The following is a 24,829-nucleotide window of genomic DNA, read 5'->3' on the forward strand; positions in this document are numbered from 1 at the left end:
TCGTTTTGGGAAAGCTGTACCTTTGCCTGTAGCAGCGTGCAGCATCAATGCAGAAACACCAGACCAAAGGCGGCTGCCAGCATAGATAACCCCAGCCCTGGAGGTCAAGAGTCCGAGCACAACCCGAGTCCCATGTCGCTTGCGGACGCTGTTGATCTCAACGAGCCCGCTTCTCATCATTTGGTTCAGGGGGCTATGTTATAGCATGTCGGTTGAGAAGCCAGAACAAGAATATGTCAATGCGGGCGGCAGTGCTGGAGTGTGGTCGGTGATCGCTCTAGGCCGCACCGAAGCGGCTACTGCAGCGCTCGCACATTTCGCCGCGACTATACCACGCCCGGATGCACCATACGTACCCGACTCCAGTACAAACTCTCCATCGGCTACCACATCATCCGGGTGGTCTGTTTGTGCAGCCGCGATTCTGAAGACCATCGATACTCCTCGGGCGATACTAAGGTGGTCGGAAAAGATGTGTGCGAGCTCCGAGCTCAAGCAGTCGTAGATTCCGAGCCCCTTGACCACGAGTTTGAATGTGTCGGCGTCTGATGGGACGAAGGTTGGCTGTCAGGACGCTTTCGCTCGCCGCGTTCCCACGGTCCCTTCCACGACAGCGCAGAACGACGCGACTTTGATCATACCTTTGAACCGTTTACGCAGCGACGTCTCGAGCTGCATGCTCTCCGATAGCATGCTTTCAAGAACCTTGACGTTGCTTTTGACAATGTGGATGCTCGTAATAATGTCGGATCGCCAGACTTTGTAGATCTGCTCGATTGGTGCGTTGACGGCTATCAGCTCGAGCACGCGCGGCATCTGGGCTGGCATTGTGAGCCGCTCCCTGCACTTGCTGTCGGCCTTGTAGATCGTGTCGGCGCTGGCCAAAAGATCCAGGTCGGCCTCCAGGTTCACCGTGCTCCAGTCATGCACGATTCTGTGGTACTGGCCCAACAGATCGTCGATATGAAGCAGAAGCTCACGCGTAAAGCAGTGGCTCGGAGACGGGAGACTTCGGATGGGCTGCGAAAGCACCTCTTGGCTCAGCGCCGTAATGTTGGTGAACACAGACGCCGGCTGGCCCTGGTATAGCGCGTGGAGAATCCTGAATGCTTTGATGAAGTATGTCTCTTGGATTTGCATGTCTGTCTTGTATGCCATAAGGAGGACGTGTGCGGGCACTGCTTCCCGTGGCTTCACAGGGACATACTGCGACAGGAAGACAGGATGCGACAGAGCCGCCGATCTTCGCTTGCAAGCCATAGGTAGGACCTTGAGCCCCAAGTGCTGCATGAAATAGGATGAGAGTTTGTCGTGTTTTGTGACCGGCATGGTCAGAGCCCTCCCACCCATTGCTGGGCAGACGAGAAGCAGGACCAGCAACAGCACCGCCGTCATCCTGTGACTCCAAGCATGGCTGGCGAGCGCGATAGGCCGCATTGTCGAGGCGCGATGTGGGGCAAGATGGAGCGACAAAACCAAGGAGATGCTGCCGTCTCCGAGAGCGCTGCGTGCTGAGAGCTTCGGTGTGCACACGCAACACAACCCATAGCCGCTTGGACAGGACGCTTGGCACGACAGGACCAGGACCTAACAGAAAGAGCGGGCCTGCGACGCGGGCTGGGCGGGCGCTGCAAGCCAATGTCTTGCCCGTTGTGTTTGACGCTCTGGATTGGTATGGACCCCTATTGAGGAGCGACGCAGCGCTATCCATCAAGCAAGGAGCCAAGACCCGGACGACAAGGTGGTGCTTACGGGGTCAGGCAGCCATCAGGAGCCATCGTGAGAACTGGCGGTATTCGTGGAAACCGCTCGTGCATCGAATGCAATCTTTGGACCGATATTGCAGTGATACCACCCGTCCGTTGGAACAAACCAGTCCATCCTGTTCACCGCATCGTGCCTGTCTGTTGTTCGACGGCCTCCTCGTCCCAGCCGGGCCATCGCCGACCCGTTCACATGCAATGCGGGCCGGCTGGGGCCGGCAGCCGCCAAGCACCGCCCGCACACGTGACGTCCAGGCGGCTGCCGTTTTTGGACAAAATTGATGCACTCTGTTCTGTGGTCTGCCCAGCATCCTCCCATCATCTGCCCAGCCGTCTTGGTCCTGTTCACCAACCCCGATCTCTGTCGGCCCAGGCATTCCACGCACATACAAACAGCCTAATGGAGTCTAACAGCGACCTGCTCGGAGATGCTCTGCCAGAGTACCTCGCCGAGAATTTCGATCCCAGCAAGCTTTCTGTGCCGGCGCTCTCATCCCTGCTGTCCCGCGAAGGTGTTGTGCTGCCCCCAACCAAGCAAAAGAAGGACGTCTACATCCAGCTCTTCAACAACCAAATCGCAGCCAACCGGAAGCGCCTCATCGACAGCCACAGGAAGAAGTTGGCCATCCAGAAGGACATTCAGAAGCGCAAGCGTCCGTCGGAAGCCTTTTATACCGTCCCAGCCTCGTCCAGAGATCACATATCGTTTGGCAATGTCCGCGACCAGGACCAACCAGTCGATGATACAGAGCGGGCCTTGGAGCTTGCGAGTTCCTCCCTCGTTGCCGTTTCAGTCGACTCTCAGGATTCTGGTATGTGCTCAGACCGGTAGCCGTCAGTGCATTGGCGCATTCTGGCGGTGTTGGCACATTCTGTCGGCGTTGGTACATTCTGTCGGCACTGGCAATTTGCTCCAAGGGCTGGGCTGATTGCCGCCGCTTTTGGCGATGCCCATACAGCCACTAACATCACACACAATCCACCCCCCCCATCAACCTGTATAAAACAAGACTTTGATGAATTTGTCGAAGAGTCCGAGGACGACTCCACCGCGGTCGAGGCTCACTCCGGCCCGCACACACCCAACCACAGAGGCTCTCCCAAGAAGACCAGCGACATTTCATACGATAACCCCTTCCAAACTCCTCCAAAGGCGACTCCATCGTCGGCGTCTCGGAGAAAGTCCACCGGCGCCATCTCAAACCCTCCGTCCGCCAACCAGTCGGATGTCGACTCAGATGTTGCCATGCTCAAGACGCCCAAGAAGAAAGTCCGTGCGTCGTATGCCCCTGGAGCGCATCGGCCTGCGTCGACTCGGCCGCTGCAAATTGCCGCAAACCCGTCACCGCAGCCGTTCAACTTCCGAGCTCACACCCCAAAGGTGACTGTGCCAAGTTTCTCGAACACAGACGAGCCCCCGCCGTTTGACTCGGCCCCCCGCGGATCTGCAAGTGCCGTGAGCGCTGCACATCCGCACGCCTCCGCTGGCCCACATTCTGCCAGGCCTTCTGCATCGTCTCGTCGAAAGTCTGTCAACGACTTCCGAGCAAAAGGCTCCTGGACCGAGGATCCTCAGCACTCGGCTTCTCGCCGATCTCTGGACCAGCGCTCGGTTGTGCTGTCGGCATATCACGAGATCGATACCATCGACGAAATCGAGTCTCTTGACACTTACGAGGGCCACATCGCTCTCGAGGATGCTGCTGCCTTGGGCGAACCGGACACAGTGGATGATTCGCCGGCGGCGATGGAGGCGCACGCCCTCCCGGCCACCATCCGTCCAGGGAGAAAAACAATGGATCCCAGTCTACTTGCCGAGCACAGCTCCCAGTCCAGCTCTGTGGCCAGCGTCAGGCGCAACTCATCCTTTAGCGAGCTGTCCAAGACTCCGAGAAAATCGCTGGGCGTCTACACCCGCTCGACCGACGGAATCGATGGCCCCCTGGTCGCAGCCAGATCCAACGCCGCTAGCTCCCCTACCGCACCAGGCGAGGCTGTTTCTGGACTCAAGAAACGGGCTCCCGCACCCACGACCCCGCCGGCAGCTAAGCACAGTGTGGCCGAGGCCACCACGGACGATGAGCGCCCCAAGCACGCCCACGCCGCTGGCGAGGCTCCCGCGACACCCAAGCCTCCCAAAAAGAAAAAGGCTGGCAGGCGCAGCTCGGTGCGAAGAAAGGATACCACACTCCCACCCAAAGGATCTGGGCTCTGGATGCTCTGGTTGGCCCTGGCCGTGCTGCTCGGATACGGCTATTTCGACTGGCGCAACGGTATCGAAGGCGACATGGGCTACTGCGGCCCCAACAAAGAAGATCAGCGACCCAGCTACAAAGGCTACAATCCATTTGGATATGCCCTGCCGACCTGCATCCCATGCCCGGAGCGTGGCACCTGCACCGAGAGCAACCTTCTGGCGTGCGAAGGTGACTACTATCTGGCTCCCAACTGGGTCACTTCTGTTGTCGGCACCCGGGGCTTGATTTACTCGCTCCTGCCTTTCCCCTGGACCGAGCCCACCTGCAAACCCGACCTCAAGAAGATAGCCAAGGAACAGAAGGAAGTCCAGCAGATCCGTAGCATGACCAACGCTCTGGAGGAGATTGTGCGACGATGGACTGGTCAGTTTGAGTGCAAACGGATCCTGCAGATCCGCAGCGCCCTCCACTCGCCCAAGAAACAAGACCCCCATCTCTCGGCTGAAGGCAACATTTGGTCCGAGGATGGTAGACACGTGCTTGGCATGCCGCTGTCGACCGCCAAGAACAGCCTCAAGGCGCTCATTGGCACTCGCTGGGACGATGTCCGGTTCGAGGAGCAGTGGAAGCTTGTGCTCAAGCGAATCAACACGACCGAGTGCCTCTTTGACGCTCCGCCGCGGCCTGAATCAGAGTCGGCTGCGTCGACATCCGTGACTTCAGCCACGCCAGCATCCAGCCCGACCCTCACCGACGCCAAGACCAAGCCGGAGGCAGCAGTAATCGATTCGGATCTGTCCTGCATCTATGCCAACCAACAACGCATGCTCCGATCCAGCAAGCCCCCGATCATGCCCCTGAGCTGCCGCATCAGTAGAAGTTTGCTGGACTGGATCTCAAAACACTTTCTGGAGCTCTCCGTGGCCGGTTTCACGATCTTTGGCGTTGCCTTCTATTGGGGCCAAGCGCACTATGCTCGACAAGAGTCCAAGATGATCTCGGAGCTGGTCGACGATGTGCTCGAGGCGCTCCACCAGGAAGGTGACAATCACTTCCGAGATCCCGTTCGATATCCCATCCCCGGCCTCAGCACCAACCAACTTCGCGACCACTTTCTGCCCGTCCACAAGAAGCTCGGATCGCCGTCTCTCGGCCGCAGCGAGAGCGCTGTTTCTGATGGGGAGGGCCTCGAGTCTCCCTCGGCTCTGGCGTCGATGATGAACAAGAAACGGTTCAACTTGGATCCACAGCAGCGCCAGAAGGTTTGGATCAAGGTTTCTGAGATGGTCCTCCTCAACTCGAATGTGCGCGAGACAAGCATGGACATATGTGGCGAGCAGCACCCGGTCTGGCAGTGGATCGGCTCACAAGCCCTGGCTCCCAAGAAAGCCATGAGCAGTATCGGCACGGGCGGCCCCTATGAGCTGTAGGGGCTCAACAGATCACTCGCCTGCCTTTGGCGTTCCAAACCACACAAGGCACCACCGCACGAGAACAGTGGCCCCGATGGCGCCGATGCCACAGCACATGCCTCTGCACCCCTTCATCAACATCAAATCCAACCACTCCACTCTTCACTTCATTCTGTACTCCTAACTTTCTTTCATTCGCTCATTGGGCCAGCTTGGCTGCTCCACACAAGGGCCATATCTTTGCAAAAGCACACTGATGTGGAGTCTACAGCGAGTACCGTTGTTCCCCTGGGCTTGCCGACGAAATAAACATCAAAGACCCGTCTGGATCGGCGATGACGATGTGCCGACACTGCTGCACTGGGCGTGGGTGACGTATGTGGGGTGAGAGAGCGTTCAGGGCCGCGAATCGATTCCGGTTACCGCCATCGAGCGGCGAGCCGACTCGGCAAACACCCTTCACCGTTTGCCTCAGAGCTCCATAAACTTGCAGATCGGTAGGTTGTAAGTGTTGAGGCTCCAGTACGGCCGCTTGGTGCCCTGCCAGACTTCATCGCCGAGAGCTTCGAGATCCAATTGGACGTATTCAGTCTGGATGCACATGTCCTGCAGATCGAGATCTGCGATCTGGCAGTAGACGTCGTGGAAGAACCGGTCGGTGCCTCCGAGGCCGTTGAAGTACGAGTAGATGCCGTCCTGTCGAAGGATGTTGGGCAGGACTTCGTGGAACTCTGAACACAGATGCCACGGTCAGTCCGATTCGGCGAGCAGGCCAGCGTTCTGTGCGGCGCCGACCATGCAAATCCTGCTATCCCGGCGGCCATACCGCCACTTTGGACACCACTTACCTTTCAGGTCGGCATAATACTCGCCAAAGGTATCTGGAACCAGGATCCATGGACATAAAGTTGAGCCGGAGGAGCCAGAGATGATCGGATACTGGAGTTCCGGCCAGCTGCTCGTCTGGTCAAGCCAGGTATGAGCACTCACCAAAGAAGATACCGTCGTAGGTCTCGAGTTGAGGAACGACATCTTGCCACCGACCAAACAGGATCTTGACTCCGGGGATCTTGTCCCAGCCTTCCTCGAGCATGTGCTTGTACACGTCCGGGTGTGCTTCGATGATTGTGTGCGTCCGCGGCTTCAGCTTCTGCAGCTCCTTGTCGACCAGTCCAAGGCCAAAGCCAACTGCCAGTCGGTGGACGGATGCGAGTGGTGAGCGAGGGTGTATCAGCCGCATCGGTGCCGGTGCATTGCCACGCTACGTCGCTGGCTGTAGTTGGTGGCTGCAGACAATCTATCTGCTGGACCTGGCCTCACACAGATGATAGAAGCCGAACCGCCTGCCAACGAGACATCTTCCGCTCTTGATCTCACCATTCAGCACGTCCAGGCCGGGTTTGGGAGCAATCACTTTGGCGTGATGGATCATCAGCGGATGCTCCCATCCCATCATGACGGCATTTCTTTCGCTATCCAGGAGTCGGCCCTCGGAAAAGACAAGCGGGCTCGCCAGATACTCGGCATTCGAGACCTTGGTCTTCTTCTTGGGAGGCTCTGCGGCAGCATCAGGTCCCGGCTTGGTGTCCTGGCGAAGTGCTCTGTCCGCGCCGACTTGATCGGGTGCTTGTGCATTGTCATGCTCGGTCTCGTGGATCTCCTCGCCGCCATCTTTGAGATTGCCATCGGCATCATCATCTTCCTCGGCACCATCGTCATCTTCATCGTCATGGTGGCGAGAAACAGCCTCAAGAAGCAGCTCGGATCGGATGCCTTCTTGTACGAGGGCATCGTACACATCCATGTGGCCGGCCTCAAGGGCGGCCTCGCCAGCGCTCTTGTGGGCGAAATCGACCGAATTCCACGGCACGCCGATGCGGATGAGGGCTTGGACGGCATCGAGGCTTCCAGAGCCGCAGGCATCGTGGAGAAGCGTTGCTCCGGTCTCGGGATCGACATAGTGGATGTCGGGCTTGGGGGTGGCCTGAAGCAGCACGGCGATCTGCTCGACATTGCCGTCGCGGCAGGCCTGGACGAGCAGCAGCGTGTTTTCGTTTGTGGAGACAGGCTGGTCGCTCATGCTGTCGTCGCCGCAAACGGGTCGGGGTGTGGGTCCGGAACGGTTGTTGGGTCTGAGCAGATCAGCAGCAGGCGCACTGGCGCTCGGTCCAAACACCAAACAAAAAAAGTGATTGCTGGCGCCTCTGTCGGCGGCGCGGCCGTGGCGCTGCCGTTTGCGGCCAGCCGTCACCGGAATGCGAGGATTTCTGGAGCGAGCGCCCTCAGACCAGACCAGACCCGGCCTTCCTCTCTGCACCGCTTCGACCCATCGCTTCGACCCATCGCTTCAACCCATCGCTTCGACCCATCGCTCTCCATGCCCAGCGCCCCAGCAGCCAGCTCCGAAACTGCTCCGGCAGCTTCCAAAGCCGCCCCGCTCCGCGGCTTCTACGGCATCGACGACATCAGCGTGCCCTGGACGCTCCTCGCCGTCTCCATCGCTGTCATTTTCACCGCAGCAATGTGCCAGTGGATTACCCGGGTGATGTTTGCCGTTGCAGAAGAAAAAGCCAAGGCTCCGCTCTACCTGCGATCAACCTCCCAAATCCTGTACATCTTTGCGCTCTACAACCTCTACAAGGCTGCCCTCCATCTGTTCGGGTCATTGTCCACCAAAAAGACGCAGGCTCTCGAAATCGTCGATCGCCTCAAGGCGTCTGGCGTGCTTGTCAAGCCGGGCTGCCAGATCCTTGATGTCGGCACGGGACGGGGGCTGCTTGCCTGTGCTCTCGCGAGGGAATTTCAGCAGCTCGACCAAGAGCCAGGATCCGATCCAGCCTCGGAACTCGACGTGAATGTCAAGGGCAAGCGAAGGCAAGCCGGCGAGGCCCAGAGCACCGAGGCCCCGTCGATCCGCAGAGTGGTCGGCATCGACACCTGGGACACAAAGGATCTCTCGCATCAGGGCGGGGAGAAAGCCGTATTCCGCAACGCTCTCAAGGAAGGAATCGCCGATCCAAGCCGCTTCATTTCGATCCAGACCCAGGATGGCCGCAACACCGATTTTGAATCGGGTCAGTTCGACGCCGTCGTTTCGTCGCTGACGGTCCACTGCTTCTCGGAAAAGTATGTTGGCCCCGGGTCAAGCCAAGGCGGGGCCAGCTCAGAATCTGCGGCTGAAGCCCGGCTGCAGCGAGATTATGGGCTCCAGGAAATGGTCCGAGTGGCCAGACCCGGCGGCACGATCATGGTGTGGGACATTGCCCACTGCGACGAATACGAGGAATATCTTGCCAACCACAAGGACATCGACAGCTGCCAAAGCCAGGAGGCTGGCACGCTGTTTGGCACCACGGCGCATCTTATTATTGCCACCAAGAAAGCCAAGTGAGCCTTTCAGGCGAGCTCGGCCTCGTCGCCTCTGCCAGCCCCGCCACCTGATCCTATCTCAGCAGAGACAGCTCGGTGTGGCGGGCGGGTGATGCTCTCGATGACGGCTTGCGAGAGTGTGCAATCTGATGCAAGTTCAGGCGTTGACGCATCAGCAGGCAGCAGATTGCCACAGCAGCACAAGAGCATCCAAGCCAGGGCTGAACCTGGCGGGACACATGGTACCCATTTCATTTTCGAAACGCTGTAATAGCAGGCTCCCACTCGGATCCAAGCCAATCTCGCACCGCAATACACCAGCACTATCACCCACGGGCCTGTTTGATTTGCCTTTACAGTACTCTAGTTTCTGTTTAGGAATAGAAAGGGGCCGGAGACAATCGTGTGCCAGCGGAGATGCCAAAGCGATGGGGGGGCTGTTCGCGCCCATAGGCGGCACGGCACCAAGGGGCAGCGAGGATCTGTCTGCCCGGATGGGAAGTGATGCTGCAGTGATCGACAGACACCCACAAAAAGCGAGCACCGCCGCAGGATCATTTGTGAATGCTGCTCTGGGCTTCGAATGAGGAAAAGTCGGCCCATCCAGTGCTAACGGGCGGCCGGGCCGGAGGCGGTGGACTCGATACTTTGGCGCCGGATGCATCGGGCCCCGAATAAGTGATCGAAGGAGCGTTGCCACGGGCATCCTCAATAGGCCGCTCGATCCACTCCTGCAAACAGAGACCGCACGATATCGGTAAGTTTGCTCCACTGTCGTCTGTCTCGTCAGGGAGGGTTGTCCACCACGGACTCGTCTTGCAAGTGGCTGGTCCATCTGGCAGCAGAGCACGGCGGCTTTCGGCTGGCTGTCCCAGAAATGGGTCGTCAGACTCAAAACTCGTACCTCGCCACTGTCGCCGCCACTGACACTCGAGATCTTGGAGAGACGCGTGGCGTCTGGGTGCTCCTCGGTCGCGGGCTGTTCATCTTCATCGTCATCGTCGTCGTCATCGTCGTCGTCGAATTCGCCAGAGTCTCCACCTTCCTGGCGTGCTCCCGGGACTCGAGTTTCCACGGCCAAGTGTCCCTGAACATTCCACGAATGCGAGCCAGCAGTAGTGCTTTGCGTCAGTCGACTCGGCGTCAATGTGATTGCATGTTCATGGCTATTGCAAAGCGACAGGTACGGTGCTTACCGAGATCTGGAATGTTGGTGAGATTGCAGAGTTCTTGTTGTCCAGGTCGCTGTTATCATTGCAAGAAACGTGGGTGTCCATACGAATGTCAGCCCACTACACATGTTGGGCCGAGGCAATCAAGCAATGTGGCTCGGGGCCGTTGCAGTGACACAGCCACCCCCGCATCACTCGGCAGTGCCCAACACCCGACGCTTTGATCATACTCTATCCAGCCTTGCTCGTCTTCTTCGTCGTCTGAGCTTTCAGCCCCGAGCAGCCGGTCGGGCAAGTCGTTGACGATTTGCTGGCACAGGTAGCGCGCGAACTGGTCGGTTGTGGAGGAGCGGGATCGAATCGAGAGAAGGGGAGGGTGTCGGTTGATTCAGTTCGGAATAGTATCGATGTCGAGTTGTGGGCAAGTTGGTAGTTGGAGTCCGGTCGGTCGCATCGTATCGTATCGTATCGTATCGTATCGTATCGTATCGTATCGTATCGTATCGTATCGTATCGTATCGTATCGTCCGCAGTTACAGTGAGAGTGGGGGGGGGAGCCGTTTGCAGGAAGGGGTTGGAGGCAGAAGGGGAAGCAGGTCAAAAGTCAAATTAGTACTTTTATTCGTGCACACCGACACCCAGGCGGCCACGGAGAATTGACAATAAATAGGAAGGCGTGGCGAAGGAGAGAGGAGGAAAGGGGAGGAGAGGAAAGGAGGAGTAACCAGCAAAGACACTCTGGCATGGGAAGGAGCGCGGGTGAGAAAAGGAATGAATGCTCGTCCTGCTCTCCTACGCCTTCTGACAACCAAGTTGCTTTAATAAATATGACTACAAAGGAAGAGCCATACGCCAATACATTCATATCGCTCGGTATGAAATACACAAGGCTTGCCGACAAGCACAAACGAAAGCCAGGAAGGAGGGAGGACAAGAGTGGCACCGCAAGTAACAGTGGGGTCCTCGTCATCGAACCGAATCCAGTGAATGGAGGGGGGGATGGGAGGGCCAAGCAACCACAGACATGCCAAAGCTCAGAGAAAACCAAATCATCATCATAGCACCAAGAGTGGAGGGACAACAACAACAAAGGAAGATGGATAGACGCCCATACGAAAACGGCAGATGAAAGGTGGCACGGGCGAGTCATGGAGCGCAACCAGGCGGCGGCTAGTCCCAGTTGCTGCCGGCCCATTCATCTTGCATCATCACCAGTTTCCTCACCTGGTCGTTCGAGGCCTCCCCTTCCCCACTATACCTATGGTCTCTATTCGCGACTCCATCAATATCATCATCTTCATCATCACTCAGCCCTGTGATGCCACTCATCGCGTAGCTTGGCGCGTTTCGGTTGATTATGACGCCGGTATCTGCGTCGTCGAAGGCTCCTGACATGGGCGGCATGGCCGACGGGTTGCTTGCAGGGCGGACGCCGCCAAGAGGCTGTCGGTCTCGCTCCTTGGTGTCCTTGAGAATGCCGTTCACATAGTCTTGCCAGTCGGATGAAGCAATGGTGTCTTGGTGGCAGAGGGAAAGCAAGGGCAGAGAGTCAGGCCAGTGATTGTCATCTTCACAAACGGCACACAAGCGCCGCCAGCGATAACTTGAACATAGAGACACCTGTTCCGGAATACACAGTCGAGGAAGGCAGAGGCACGACCAAACAGACCTTTGATATCATCCATGAGTTCAGGACCACACTTCTCCAACAGCTTGCTGACCTCGTCGGAAATGTAGGTCAAATGGCCCATGTAGCCAAGCCGGACGCCTTTAGGTTGCTCCCTATGATCGATGCAGGCAAATATGTGCGCGTGAGTGAGGACTGTGGCGATAACGGAGCATCCACTGACGAGGTCCACGGAACAGGCATCCGGACAGGCCACATTGCGAGTTGCAGACTTACTCTCCGGCGTCGTTTCGCCGTTGGGCCTCGGTGATCCTCTTGGTGAGGGCGCCGTCGCGCAGGATCTGGGCAGGAAATCGAAAGAAGGATCGTCAGTCACAGCATCAGTCGCTGGCCGCCAGGAAGGCGACGGATCAACCCGAGAGCAGAGCAATCCAAGCGCGATTCGACACCATGGATTACTGGACTCGATTCTCTGCGGAATCAAGAATGGGTGCACAGGCACAAGAACAGCACGTCGGGTGAGGCTGAGCCAAGTCCCACCAAGAGGGCACCACCCCAATACTCACCGAAACCACAGCCCTTCGCACGGTGGTCTGAACCCGCTCGATCTTGGCGTCGAAGGCAGGGTTTGGCACAAAGTCTGCGGGAGGAGCGTCCGTGCCCTGGATAATGGCGGCGCGCTGCGCAGAGAGCGAGCTCGTGAACGAGTATGTGTTGAAAACCTTGGCGATCATATCGTACACAACCGAGTGCAAAAAGTTGTTCCATTCGTGCTGGAAAAACAGATTCTGTGTCCGACAGAGCCTCCTGTCAGCATCGGGCAACGCTGTTCTCGTCCGCCCACCTCCTCAAACGGCATCGCCACATCGAGACGTGTAAATGCGCCTCTCCCCCAACGTACCAGACAGGTCGGCAGAATGTTGAATGTAGAAAAGATTTCGGTGATGCGGATGAGCTCGTCCACGATGGTCTGGTCGCACACTTGCATTGGATCTACTCCGTTCACGAGACCCGCGGTCGGCGACAGCCCGGGATATCCGGCGGGGTTTAGCGAGCCGCTCTCGGTGAGACGCTCGAACAATGGGCTGGAGGTGTAGAGGTATTGCAGATGGAGTATCTCGGCAAACAGCTCGCAGGTTTTTAGGCGCTCGGGGCCAAGACGCTGCGCAGAGGCGCGGACGGTGGGAAGGCTCTGAAAACCACAGCGACCGGCATTGTCAGCGCAAAGCAGACGGGAGGCAGAAATAGCAAGGAGTCATGTCAAGTGCAAGTGTCGCCGGCGCTTGGTCAGGACAAACGGGCTCGAGCGATGAGAGTGCTTACACTCGTCCATTGGTGGTCGAGGAGCTTGGCAAAGTCGGTCAGGCGCTCTCTCAGCACCGAGAGCATGTCGCTGAGGTCGATGGCCAGCATCCGGATTCGCGCGGGCGAAGGCTCAGTCGTGCTAAGTTGCTGCTGGTTCTGTTGCTGGAGCTGCATTTGATGCTGCTGGTACTCGGCTTGCTCGATATCGCTGGAGCAAACGTGTTTGTCAGGACATGGGCGAGCCGAGGCAGGCTTGGATGGGACCAGTGTGATGGACATGTGCAACCATACCTGCAGTATCTCCGGATAAGCTCGATAAAGATGTTGATGCCGTTGGTCAGCGAGCTGGATGTATTGGGGGCAGCCGTGTCGAGCATGTAGGTTACAAGGACCAGAACGATTTCCTTGCTGTAGATCGTACGGCGAGATAACGAGAACGGAGAGTTAAAGTCTGTACCCGTGCAATGCAAACCGCTCGCCAATGGCAGACGGCGTGTAGAGGACATACCTTTTGAGCTCGTTTACGAGCGAGTTTCCAAGGAAATCGCTCTGGGGCATGGCGTCGCCTCCGCCGGTTGGGTCGGCAATGTTGCTCTGATAGCTCACAGCGATAATATCGAGCAGAGTTTGGGCGGCGGTGTTGTGCATCTAACGACCAGGAGGGCAGACGTGAGTGGGCGACCTGGCCGAGCATACGAGAATAGGGGTGGATTTTGTGCCGCAGTTGCACGGCCGAGTCATTACCTCGGGATCCAGGTTTGGGTCCAAGCGGCTGACCAAATGTGCAATAAGGCCTTGGGCATTGAGCCACTGAATTGATTGCGTCGCAGATCGAAGATTGGTCAGAGACGAAGCCGCATACCCATTCCGATGTATCGGCGCAGCGGCCGAGGAGGCGAGCGAGCCAGGAAGCAAGTCGCGCATGTATACGATGAACCACAACGTAGATGAGGAGCAACAAAAGACCATGATCAAGCCATAGGTCAGGGTGGTCGATCTTTGGAGCAGCCTTCCATTGGGGGGGGGAGCAAGACATCAGGATGGGCCCATTTCCGGTGAATGCGCTGTGGTTACCTCGACGATGCCGTTGCCTTCTGGGAGCTCGGCAGCGCTAATCAGCTTGAGCAGCAGGTCGGCGATCGCTGACGAGCCAATGTGCCGGAGGATATTTGTTACAAAGTTTGGGACGCTCCGGACGAATTGGATAAACTGGTAGAGTTGGCAAGGTGCGACGGATGTGTAGGTGAGTGTGAGAGTTCACAGCCAAGGACACCCGGAAGGCGACGGGACGCGGGAGGCTGGTTTGAGGCGACAAAGGTCGAGATGTGAAGCAGTGCGATGCATCCTTGGAGACAGAAACGTCGTCTCGGCACGGAGAATCACCTCGGCGGTTTTCTTTTGCAGCAGCACGCCGTTGACCTTGCAAAAGTAGCTGGCCTGCAGAGGATTGATTCCCACGGGCCCCTCGAGTATGGACCAGAAGTGGTTTAGCAGGGAAATATTGGACATGATTCCTTCGCAGATCGAAAAGATTTCGCAGCTGACAATTTCGCTTGCTAGATATGGATATCTAGGGTTTGGACGAGGAGACTGCTGTTAATGGACAGGCTGGCCTGGGATCGATCGCAGATTCGCGACAGAACTGCACAGCGAGAAGATCAATAAGCTAGCAGTGGTAGGAGGAGGGGGAGCGCATGTGTGAATAATGACGGAATGGCTCGGCGACAAGGATCTGGCTGCAGGACTCGTGGATCATGGTCCGGACGATTGGCATAGAAATCAACAGCTGACAGAGGCCAGCCAGAAGCTTCCAATGCGCTCTGTCGGCCGACGCCAAAGAGTGAAGGCGGATGCATAGATGAACCAAGATAATCCAACGGGACGCGAAGCCAAGGGCTCAGGAGACAGGAGCAGCCGTGCCATCGCTAAATGACCCCGGTTGTCGCGCCCGAGGATCGATTCGAGGATCGATTCGAGGACCCAGAAGTAACCGCCGAGCGTGATACTGAGCGAGAGGGGAGGGGCATGCGAGCACGAGCCGACGGCGGAACGACGGATACTTGAATGCCTTTGTTTCGTCCAGATTGTTATCGACGATGTATCCGAGGAGCTTTGTGAGCGATTCGGGTTTGCAAAGGCTGGCGGGTGGGATAGGAAGAGGAGGATGGGGTGAGTTCCGCGGCAAAGGAATGGCTCAGAACCAAGGCCATCGTCCACACCGGCAGGCAAAGCCAAAGGGATCCAAATGCCGGGTGTGATCGCTGAATGAAGACAGGGTGGGTCCCGGGACAGGTGGAGGGGGGAGGGTGAGGACGAGATCAAGCAGTGATGGGTGGAGAGCATCGAGCGGACAAGGGTCTGGGCCACACGAGAGGGGGGAAAGGGTGGCAGATGCGACCGATATCGGGATGCATGGCGAGCACATTATGCAGGAATGTGATGCCCATGCCTGGGTCCGGAGACGAGCCAAGAAGAGAAAATACACGTAACCCAGGAGCAGAGTGCAGGCAGCAGACGCCCTTCTGTTCTGAGTCAACAGGCAGCCGAGCACCACGCGGCAATATCGGCATCGACAGCACCGGCGGGAGCAACAGCAACAGAAACAGCAGCAGCGCGAGATAGGACGATCGGCACGGCAACATACAAATCGATAAGCTTGGTGTTGTGTGCCTTGCATTCCTGCAGGAGCTCCTCCTCCTCCATCAGCTCATCGAGGGTGACGCCTTCCTTCTCGAGCAGGGTGTCGATCGCCGAGGCAGCGTTGTGGAATCCAAATCGCCAGAACATGTGGGGCGCGGCAGAATGGTGCGAGAGGCCAGGGGTCTTGGAGACGGAGAGACAGGGCCGTCGCAGGCGGGGAGAGCACGATCGGGCAGGGGTGCTTGCGTCCTGGGAAGGAGGACAGGGTGATGTGGATGCCCAAGCGAGCGGGTGGCAGACGGCCGTCTGGCGGCCCCAGGAAGGCAAGGGAGCGGCGAGGGGCGAGAGCGGCGGCGAGACAGCGGCGAGCGAGAGGTTGGTGGGTGGACTATTAATTTCATTAGGCGGCCGGCTGTGCGATCTGGCGGGGTGGACAGCGCCGACGCCGCTGGCCGCACAGCACGACGACCGCAGATCTGGCCGAACATTGGGGAGAGCAGCTGGATGTATATCTGATTGATTGCATATCTGATTGATTGCATATCTGATTGATTGCATATCTGATTGATTGCATATCTGGGTGCATAGTTGGTCAAGCAGCAGCACGGGCATCGCCATCCGACTGAATAGCAGCGCAAGCCATGGCCACCACCACCACCACCACGCTGCCGCTCCCAGGATTTCTGGTGCCTCCTCCCAGCGACCATCCGTATCCGTCTGTCGCTGTCCACCAGGACGCCAGCGTCGATCCATGCTCCATCCATGTGTCGCTCTTTGTCAAGGTCCAGAATCCCGCCCAGATCAAGAACACAATCATCAAGAGCCCTGACACGATTCCACAATGCTCGATGTTGGATGCTCGCAAGGTTCGGGCCGCCTCGATGAAGAGCCGAGAAAAGCCGGGGAAAGCCGGGGGAAAGCCGAGGAAATACGACCCTGCAGCTCATTCTCCATCTCCATCCCCCTCCCTCGGTTCCTCACAAACAATCGCGCAGGTTCTGGACCCGTCGCTGATCCAGCTTGCGGCGCAGAAGGCCATCCTCGCGCGAGTTCAGGGCAAGATGAAAACCAAATCGATCTATTCGGAACTGCTATTCAACTTTACGCCAGGAACGAGTGTATGTACAATGAGAAAGGAAGGTGGGAAGGAGGCCACGTGCGACTGCACATCAGAGGCGTATGTCGACATGCAGCAGCTTCACGGACGAATATGCAAGGCCGGCCAGGACCGGCGAGCCAGCGGACTCACCCGTAGCCGTCGCCTCTGCTCGGCGCTCCTGTTTCGGGACGCAGATTACCGAATCGCTCAAGTTCTTTGGAGTCTCGGACAAGACCAATGCCATATTTGTAGTTTTCATCGGAGAGCCATCGGCAGAGGTATGGCTGTGTGCATCCGGATCGGCGTCGCTCTCTTGTGGATTCGCCGGACGGCGAGCTGCCATAGAGAAGGCTTTGCTCCAAGTCTGAACAGCATGCTTGGCGGTCCTATTCTCGAAGGGATTGGCCAAGATCCAGTCGCTCGTGCAAGGAGAACTTGTGCCGCTGAGTCGCCACGCCGAACTGGTGGACCTGCAGGCGGTTGAGAAGGTAAAGTGCAGCCCGCGCACGATTGCTCCCCGAAAAGCAGGCCTGGATCTGCCAGGATGTGTGAACTGAGAGCCCCTGTATGCATTCGCTCATTCCGCCAGATCTACAAGCTCGGATCGAGCAATGCAGCAGAGCGACTATCGCTGGTCACAAGCTCGATGGCGCTGAAGGGATACCAGTGACGATCCGAGGGCAGGGTGGACGAGGCACGACCAGCGCAGAACGGGCTTTGAGACAAAACCACAGCAGGTGTCCGCGCCCGTCTGAGACTCGCTCTGCGGCGGACGGAGGTGGCCGCTGCACGTTGCTGTCATGAATGGAACTATCAAGTCGTTGGCCCATGTCTTGAGACAGAGCGGCCCGAAGCGAGCAGCGTGATGGCAACCAGGAACGCCCGCGAACCCTGGCACACATGGTCCTTGGCACACATGGTCCTTGGCGTGGACGGGAGGCGACCAGAGGGGTGATGCCTTTGAGCCTGGAGACGAGAGCGTTGCCAGGACCAACCCACGCCAAGTCACGCGCCTGTCCTGCCACAGCCACAGCCACTGCCACAGTCACCGCCCCGCTCGTGCGACACGGTCTCTGAGGCGCGACCCCCCAGCCTTGTACCTCGCGGAGCGCGATCATGTGCGAGACCGGCCAGGGACACGGCGCGACGGCGCGGCCACATGAGCAACCATGCAACGCGCACACTTGATCCTTGGGGAGGTGCAGCAAGGGCGCTCACGGCTTTTCCTTGCGCCGTTGCTATCTGGGCACACTGCCTCTGCACCCGACAGACCAGCAGGCCAGGCGACGCTCACGCTGGGCAACGCTTCCTTTGCCCCTCCCCACTGCAAGGGAGGCACGCCGCGGACGGATACCGGCATCACTTGTCCTCCCGAGCGACAAACCGCTCGTGCGGAGCGGCCTTGCTGGCCCGTTCATCGTTGCCGCGGCAGAGTCCCGTTCCCACGCTCGGCCGATAACGAGCGACCGCTCAGCCGGACAGCGCGAATGCGAGCCATTGGTCTCGCCCTTGTGTCGAGCCGCAGCCTGTGCGGATGCACCGCCGAGGGCGAGCCTGGCAGAGAGGCAGTTGCTGGCTGCTGGTCGTCGCCGCAAGCACGCAATGCGGCGCCAAACACGTTCTGCTCAGTCTGCACCGCTGACCACAGCCATGACGATCTCTGCTGCAAACTCTGCTGCCAAGATTGTGCACCAGACCAGCACCAGCATCATCACCAGCACCTGCGGAGGAGCCGAGGCCAACGCAGACATGGTCAGCGGGCACACGACCGATTCAGGAGCCACGGGTCTCATAACATAAACCAGGCAGTTTGTATTACAACGCGCAAAAGCTCGGGGAGGACGTTTCCGCGATGAGGGTGCATTGATACGAGGGAGGAGAAACATCCGCGGGGTGCTTTTGGGGGGGGGTTGGGGTTTCCTATTGATTTTCTGGGGGGGGGAGTTTCGCCTGACTGTTTTGAACAATAACGAGGGGGGTTTTCCAGAATCAGAACTTGAGTGGCACATAGGAGAGTTGGTAAGGCAGGAAGAAACGAGGAAAACAACCCGTTTTGTGGGGGCAAGAGAGAGAGAGAGAAACGGATCAAGCTATGCAATCAAAATCACACAGCGTCCTAAGAGGGATGGATAAGGAGACGAGACAAAAGCCACAACCTCGACGAGAAAGCCCATTAAAGACGACCAGCAGCTAAGAAAAGGAAAAGAGGAGAGAAAAAAAAAGGATAACAACAGCGACGAGTATATGTTGACGGAGAGACGAGAAAAGCAGAGGGGGGGGGGAGTCGACAAAGCAGCAACCGACGAGAACTGTTAACTGGGTACATGAGAGTCCCTCTCGACGGCCCTCAGTGCCAGGATGTAAAAGGTACATGCATAAACAGGCCAAACAATGAGATCAGTCGAGGATACAAGGAGGGAGGTTGTCGAGGGCAGGACTGCGATGGACGTGCTATGTATAGCAGGGGGGAGGGACAATGATACGATGCGTGCCGTTGTCATCAAGACGTAGCCAAACAAAACTGGTTCGATGAGAGGAGCGAGCGGCAATGGCGAGGCTGTGCTTGCCGTCGGGAAGGGTTTCACACCGTCGCCGTGTCTAGCCGTGGTATGGCCAGAGCCAGAGCCAGAGCCAGAGCCAGAGCCAGAGCCAGAGCCAGAGCCATCAACAGTCGGCGGGGCTGGTGAGGGCCTTCTCTGGAGACGACGGGAAAAGCCAGCCGGGGTCGACCGCTCAGAGCTTTCGGGGCAAAGGTTTGCCCTCGTCTCGCAGCTTGGCTTCGTGGGCGATTTTGAAGATGGCATCGGGGGTACGCAGAGGATCCTTGGGGTCAACGCAGTTGATCAAGACGGCCTTGCCGGAGAGTAGGTGCTTTCGCAGCCCGTCCGCTCGGGCAAAGGGCGACTGACATCCGGGGCAGACCCAGCGCTTGTCATCGGGGCCGCCGTGGAGCGACTTTGTGTGGCGACGCAGCTCCTGCGGGCGGCGGAAGGAGATGGAGCAAATGGAGCACGAGTAGGGTCGCTCGGAGGAGTGGCTGATGAGGTGGTTGGTGAGGTTGTGGCGACGCTCAAACTTGGCACCGCAGACGTTGCAGATGAAGTTGGAAGCCCCCGAGGCCGTGGTTGCGCCAGCCGAGGTCTGATTGGCAGAGGTGGGTGAGTTGAGGGTCTGCGGCGAGCCGTAGCAGGCATCCATGTCCATGTCGTTGATAGAGGCGAGGTCGATCGAGACAGCGCTGCTCTTTCGTCTCTCGAGGTAGTGCGACTGGCCGTGGGGGCTTTGGTACGGGATCGATCGACTCGAAAGGGCGGGCGAGTTGATTGACATGGGGGATTGACGAGAGTGAGCTGCATGCGGCACAGGCGAGCTCATGTGGTCGGCAGAGCAGCAGGCGCCATCGTGGGCGTGGAAGGACGAGGCAGCAGATGCGTCGGACGACTTGTGAGCATCCTGATGGGCACCCTGATGGGTACCGTGGCTGAGAGACTGGAGCTGCTGGAACGACGGGAGCTGGTTCAGAGGGGGAAGCTGCTGCAGCGGAGGCAGCATCGGACGGATCGGTTCGTCCACAGTCGCAGAGATCGAGCGGTTGGAAGCAAAGTAGCTTGGCAGCGGCAGCGAGGGTCGTCTGTTGGGGCTGAGGTTGAGCTGATGCGGGAATCCATGTGACTGGGGCGTAGCGGAGACGGGAGCATCGGGGGTGTAATGGTGATGATGATGGTGATGGTGGTGATGGTGGTGCTGGCCAAGGAGCGACGATTGCGACGGGGTGGCCATCGAATCGTCCTGAGACACAGTCTGGTCGTTCAAAGGCTGCAGAGTCGAAGGGGTAGGATCGGTGTTGACGATATCTTGGATGCGCATCATCTTGGCAGACAGAGACAGGGGGGGGTGAATGCCAGTGGGGGGGAGGTGGTGTTGGTTGCTGCAGGAGTGTACAGCGCAGATGAGGGTGTCTTTCTCTTGGGAAGAAGGGGCGGGCAGGCGAGATATCTGGCAGTCGAATCGAAGCGTTGAGGGATTGAAATGTTAGCGGTTGGGGCGTTGGTGGGGAGACACTGACAGAAAGGTGTAGAGCACAACGATGCAGGGGAAGTAGCAGTCCAGGACAACCCAAGACAACCCAAGACAACCCAAGACAATCCAGGACAATCCAGGACAACCCAGGACAATCCAGGACAAGACTCACTGCTCACGGGAGAGAGACGAAGCGGAAAGCAGCCCACCAGACGACCGTCAGAGCCGAAGAGAAAAAGGCACTTGGGGGGTTGCCGGGCGGCGTGGTGCAAGAATATAAATCGAGCGGGGGGGGTTGCGAGCGACAGCGGGGGCGGCGAGGGGCTCGGCCGTGGAACGAATGGCAGGCCGCGGTTGGTCCTGCAGCGCAATGGGCGGCCACAGCGTGCGGGCGGGTGGGTGGCCCCGCACGGCCGCGAGTGGGCAGCAAGCGGGCAGCAAGCGGGCAGCGCGCACAAGGGCCGACCCCGCAGGTGCAACGGGTGCTCGCCCGTGGAGCCCACTGACCCGCCTTGCCCGCGACAGCAAGGCGCTCGACGGCGCAACAAGGGGCGGCCACATGATGCCGCAGACTCGCACGGCAAGGGGCGGGTGCGCCTGCGAGTGCGAGTGGGATCTGCGAATGACAAATGTGTTAATGGCAGTGTTAATGATGATGTGCTAATGATATATGTGTTTATGCTAATGATATGTGTGTGTGTTAATGATATGTGTGTGTGTTAATGGTATGCGACCAATGATACATGCTCGTGGCCCATGTGTTAATGATACGTGGCCCAATGCTCCATCTCTGAATGGCCGGCGCTGCTCTCGCATCTCATCCACTGCCGCTGTCGACACAACGGCGCGGCAGACAACAAGCCGGCGAACGGGGGCATGTGAGCGCGTTGCCTGGTCTGTGCGGCCGCGCTCGGCCACACAACGGGGCTGCCCACTCGCACAACGCCGATAACCTTGGGCCAGCCGCAGTGGTGTTTGTGGCGGCAATGTTACCGCATCGGGGCACGGCACTTGAACAACATTAACGCACGTTGGCCACGCTCCAGCAACATGACCACACTCTCGCAACGCTCGCAACACTCTCGCAACTGCCCCCACTCTCCAGAAACAGCACCAACACAACACAACACACCACCAACGCAATACAACACCACCAACACACCACCACATCTCCACAACAACGTTACAGCCCAGCACCAACCCCCACGGACCAATCGCATCGCCCTGCTCAGGCACTGTCCGGGCTGCCCACGTCCTGCTTCTCCACAGCCCCCCACGCTGCTGTTGGGCTGCTCGCCGTCCTGCCCACGGCGTCTGTTGCCGTGCCAAGGCCCTGTGTGCTCGCTCGACGGCCTGGTCTGACCTGGCCTGACCCAGACCAGCGCCTTGTCGCTCGGCATCCCACACCGGCTCGCCGTGGCCGCCTCGGTTGAGCAAAACCTGCCCTCGTCGGCCCAGATCCGCCACGGTCGCAGCCATGACCAGTCGCAACCTACCAGCCGAAGCCGCCCTATCTTCGCCGCCACACGCACCTCTATCTCTCTGTGCAACTCCACCAGCCCCCACCTCTGTGGCCCCCTCTGCTCCTCGTGTGCGAGAAAACAGCCTGATCCTGTCTCGTGTGTGGGAAATGCATGGGGGGCTGCTGCCTCGAGCAGTGCGCGGCACTGCCGGGGAGATGTCTGGCCAGGTCCAGATAGCGTCTCATGGGGGCCCTCACTCTCACAGATGCCCATGGTGCTGGGAGCTGGAGGTCAGTTTTTTTTTTCTCTCCTTGCTCACTCACTCCCTCACTCTCATTCACTCACTCACTCACTCATTCACTCGCTGGTGCCCTCTCTGGCTCCGGACCCGCACATGCTGGCAGCAGTGACAGATTGTCGAACCACCGCCTCTTGGCGAACAGAGCCGTCATCGGGCAGCATCAAAGGAAAGGGGGTCCTCGCAAATTTGGGCGTTTTCGTGGTCGAGAGCGGGAGGGTTGACTTTGGCTTGTGCGGCCGTGGGATTAGGCGCTGGTGGGTTCTCCGCCAGAACAGCCGGGGGGGCACGCATCGTGACGAGAATAACCAGCAAATGTGAAGAGAAACAAAAAGACAAGACAAAAATATCATTTGTACATGCAAAGAAGCCAAAATTCGTAGGGGAAAGAGACGAGGCAAGAGCTGGACAAAACACGGAAGGATGAAGCCGCTTGGGGGTGGCGCTCAGGGCTGGTATGCGATACACACCGCGAGTGCCGAGCAGACGGTAGAAGCGAGAATCAGGCAAGCGCACATAAAATAGGAATGGCAAAGAACAAAACAAAGCAAGGCAAAAAAATAACCCGGACCAGACGAACATCGGACACGAGTCTGCCAGGGCAGCAGCAGCAGCCGGTCCACCATCGATAGCATCCAAACAACCCGTGGCCAAACCGAGACACCACTACCAGACCAGAACAGAAATGCGCAAATGTACAAGCACTGCAGGGCAAGCCGTGGGACCAGCCCGTCCCCGAGCGAGATCATAATCAGGCATGCATGCACAGCAGGATCAGGCCGTGGCTCCCACGACGGATCGAGGGGCGTGGGAGGAGCGCACCGGTCGAGCCTATGATCTCGTTGGGAGGGGGATCACAGGCCATCCCGTCCGGACGCTCCCCCCCCCCGCGACGAACAAGAAAAAAAAATAACCATGATAAGCAGGTGCCAACTTGGAAGCGCAATTCGATTCGTGGTATGCGGGGTGCGCTGGCCTGGGCACATGGCGAGCACCAGACAGGCTTCCCACGGTCTTGTCTATGAGCCTCGGTGGAGAGCGTGGCTGGGAGAGCCTGGGGGTCATGACAGCTGCCCTGGTCCGAGTTTCTAATGCCACCCACCCATTCCGCTTCTTGGTCTGGGGAAGGGCGGGCCCTCTAGTTGCTCTGGCTCTTCAGAGACTTGACCTTTTGGCGCTTGAGCTTGTTTTCGTGAGCCAGATTGAACACATGGTTCGGGTTGCGGGCATCAATATCGACACAGCCCTTGAGCAGTGCCCGGTTCGAGTTGAGATGCTTCCGCAGCCCGTCCGCCCGCGCAAAAGGCGCCGAGCATCCCGGGCAGACCCATTGGCGCTCCTCGGGGCCGCAGTGGATCGACTTGGTGTGTCGCCGCAGCTCCTGCGGCCGACGGAACGAGCGGCAGCAGAACTCGCAGACAAACGGCTTGGAATAGTCGGCAACGGCAGTACCTCCGTGGTGATGGTGGTGGTGATGGTGGTGGTGGTGGTGGGGTTGGTGGGGTTGGTGATGGTCGGGCCTTGGTGGCGCCTTGATTTCGCCGTTGTCCTGGGTGTGGGCGGCAGCGTGTTCAGGGGGCTGCGACGCCGGGGGCTGTGGGAGAGCGGCAACGCTTGGCAGCAGGAGGCGAGCAGTGTCCCGCGAGCGAGACCAGGGGAACTCATGGTCGGGCTGGCAGTCGGGGTCGCTACTGTCCAGGTCGTCGGGCCCTCGCTTCTGGCGGTCGAGTTCTTTGCTCGGATGCTCAAAGTCTTCCTGGTGCTGGCTCTCGCCGCCATCGGAGCTGGTGGCGAGAGCCCGGGACCGCAGCTGGCTGTGGAAGGCATGCGGGCCAGACTCTTGGTGGGCGCAATCCGGGCAGCTTGGGTGTGCTGCTGGCTCGGTCCTGGGTCCGGGACGGCCGGCACGCCCCGGTATGTCGGCCAAGAAGGTTGAGGCAGGCAGAGAGGCCGGTTGCAGGGAGCTGGCAAGGGTGCGGCTGGGAGGAAACGGCGCATAGATGGTGGTGTCCGAGGGATGCACGACGAGCTCTGAGCGAGCGTGGAGACCAGGGAGTTCGACCCAGGGTTGGGTGGCGGAGCGGAGACGGCGGTCAAGCGAAGTGCGAGCTGGAATGCTGCTGGCATCATAGAGCCGAACGCCGGAGGGCCGGAGGATGGGCGAAGTATCTTCGCGGTTGACGATGTCGGCAATGCGAATCATGATAGGGGAGAGCAGTTGGGGACGACGAAGAGTTGGTGGGCTGGTGGAGACCAGGACCGATATAGACAGGGAGACAGGGAGACAGGGAGACAGGGAAACGGAGCAAGGTGTAAGCCCGGGGGTTCGGAAAGCCAAGACGGCGCCCAACACGATGCCGGACGATGGCAGAGGACGCTGCTGCATCGCCCACGGCTCCCGCCGCAGCACCCACAACATGATGCCGGGCCATAAGCACATGGCGGCGGCTCTCTCCATGGCGC

At 58.7% G+C, this 24,829-nt stretch overlaps 8 protein-coding genes across 8 annotated transcripts; 3 read left to right on the top strand and 5 right to left on the bottom strand.

Moving 5' to 3' along the window:
* Positions 1-44: 44 nt before the first annotated feature.
* On the bottom strand, positions 45-1,329 carry BJ171DRAFT_598285 (uncharacterized protein; the record flags this gene model as incomplete). The annotated part of the gene is made up of 3 exons (XM_053114830.1): positions 45-97; positions 357-545; positions 642-1,329. The coding sequence occupies 3 exons, from the start codon at positions 1,327-1,329 to the stop codon at positions 45-47; spliced, it is 930 nt and encodes a 309-aa protein (XP_052967698.1).
* Positions 1,330-2,074: 745 nt separating this feature from the next.
* BJ171DRAFT_63602 (Man1-Src1p-C-terminal domain-containing protein) lies at positions 2,075-5,592 on the top strand. Its single transcript, XM_053115700.1, has 2 exons — positions 2,075-2,575; positions 2,774-5,592. The coding sequence occupies exons 1-2, from the start codon at positions 2,164-2,166 to the stop codon at positions 5,389-5,391; spliced, it is 3,030 nt and encodes a 1,009-aa protein (XP_052967699.1). The 5' UTR covers positions 2,075-2,163; the 3' UTR covers positions 5,392-5,592.
* A 264-nt stretch (positions 5,593-5,856) lies between these two features.
* BJ171DRAFT_412899 (S-adenosyl-L-methionine-dependent methyltransferase) lies at positions 5,857-7,417 on the bottom strand (the record flags this gene model as incomplete). Its single annotated transcript, XM_053107302.1, has 5 exons — positions 5,857-6,104; positions 6,222-6,254; positions 6,364-6,561; positions 6,751-6,930; positions 7,084-7,417. Coding segments are annotated over 5 exons (993 nt in total), but the record flags the coding sequence as incomplete, so codon positions are not given.
* A 265-nt stretch (positions 7,418-7,682) lies between these two features.
* Positions 7,683-9,080, top strand: BJ171DRAFT_500970 (uncharacterized protein). The gene has a single exon (XM_053110624.1). The coding sequence runs from the start codon at positions 7,751-7,753 to the stop codon at positions 8,762-8,764; it is 1,014 nt and encodes a 337-aa protein (XP_052967701.1). The 5' UTR covers positions 7,683-7,750; the 3' UTR covers positions 8,765-9,080.
* An 8-nt stretch (positions 9,081-9,088) lies between these two features.
* On the bottom strand, positions 9,089-15,817 carry BJ171DRAFT_500972 (SIT4 phosphatase-associated protein-domain-containing protein). The gene is made up of 17 exons (XM_053110625.1): positions 15,491-15,817; positions 14,907-14,984; positions 14,230-14,416; positions 13,921-14,055; positions 13,591-13,656; positions 13,355-13,494; positions 13,138-13,254; positions 12,865-13,054; positions 12,443-12,733; positions 12,108-12,329; positions 11,818-11,882; positions 11,584-11,696; positions 11,139-11,431; positions 10,145-10,245; positions 9,939-9,987; positions 9,647-9,829; positions 9,089-9,473 (listed from the first exon to the last, which is right to left on the bottom strand). Exons 1-17 carry the CDS (start codon positions 15,631-15,633, stop codon positions 9,297-9,299), a joined length of 2,550 nt encoding a protein of 849 aa, XP_052967702.1. The 5' UTR covers positions 15,634-15,817; the 3' UTR covers positions 9,089-9,296.
* A 123-nt stretch (positions 15,818-15,940) lies between these two features.
* BJ171DRAFT_500975 (kinase binding protein CGI-121-domain-containing protein) lies at positions 15,941-17,416 on the top strand. Its single transcript, XM_053110626.1, has 6 exons — positions 15,941-15,992; positions 16,075-16,352; positions 16,482-16,604; positions 16,780-16,863; positions 16,984-17,073; positions 17,175-17,416. Exons 2-6 carry the CDS (start codon positions 16,128-16,130, stop codon positions 17,253-17,255), a joined length of 603 nt encoding a protein of 200 aa, XP_052967703.1. The 5' UTR covers positions 15,941-15,992; positions 16,075-16,127; the 3' UTR covers positions 17,256-17,416.
* A 1,722-nt stretch (positions 17,417-19,138) lies between these two features.
* On the bottom strand, positions 19,139-20,836 carry BJ171DRAFT_63665 (uncharacterized protein). The gene is made up of 2 exons (XM_053115721.1): positions 20,778-20,836; positions 19,139-20,581 (listed from the first exon to the last, which is right to left on the bottom strand). Exon 2 carries the CDS (start codon positions 20,453-20,455, stop codon positions 19,319-19,321), a length of 1,137 nt encoding a protein of 378 aa, XP_052967704.1. The 5' UTR covers positions 20,456-20,581; positions 20,778-20,836; the 3' UTR covers positions 19,139-19,318.
* A 2,668-nt stretch (positions 20,837-23,504) lies between these two features.
* Positions 23,505-24,569, bottom strand: BJ171DRAFT_580800 (uncharacterized protein; the record flags this gene model as incomplete). The annotated part of the gene is made up of 1 exon (XM_053114060.1): positions 23,505-24,569. The coding sequence occupies one exon, from the start codon at positions 24,567-24,569 to the stop codon at positions 23,505-23,507; it is 1,065 nt and encodes a 354-aa protein (XP_052967705.1).
* Positions 24,570-24,829: the final 260 nt, after the last annotated feature.

This window comes from Polychytrium aggregatum, assembly GCF_025602895.1.
Source record: "Polychytrium aggregatum strain JEL109 chromosome Unknown BJ171scaffold_14, whole genome shotgun sequence".
NCBI lineage: Eukaryota > Fungi > Chytridiomycota > Chytridiomycetes > Polychytriales > Polychytrium > Polychytrium aggregatum.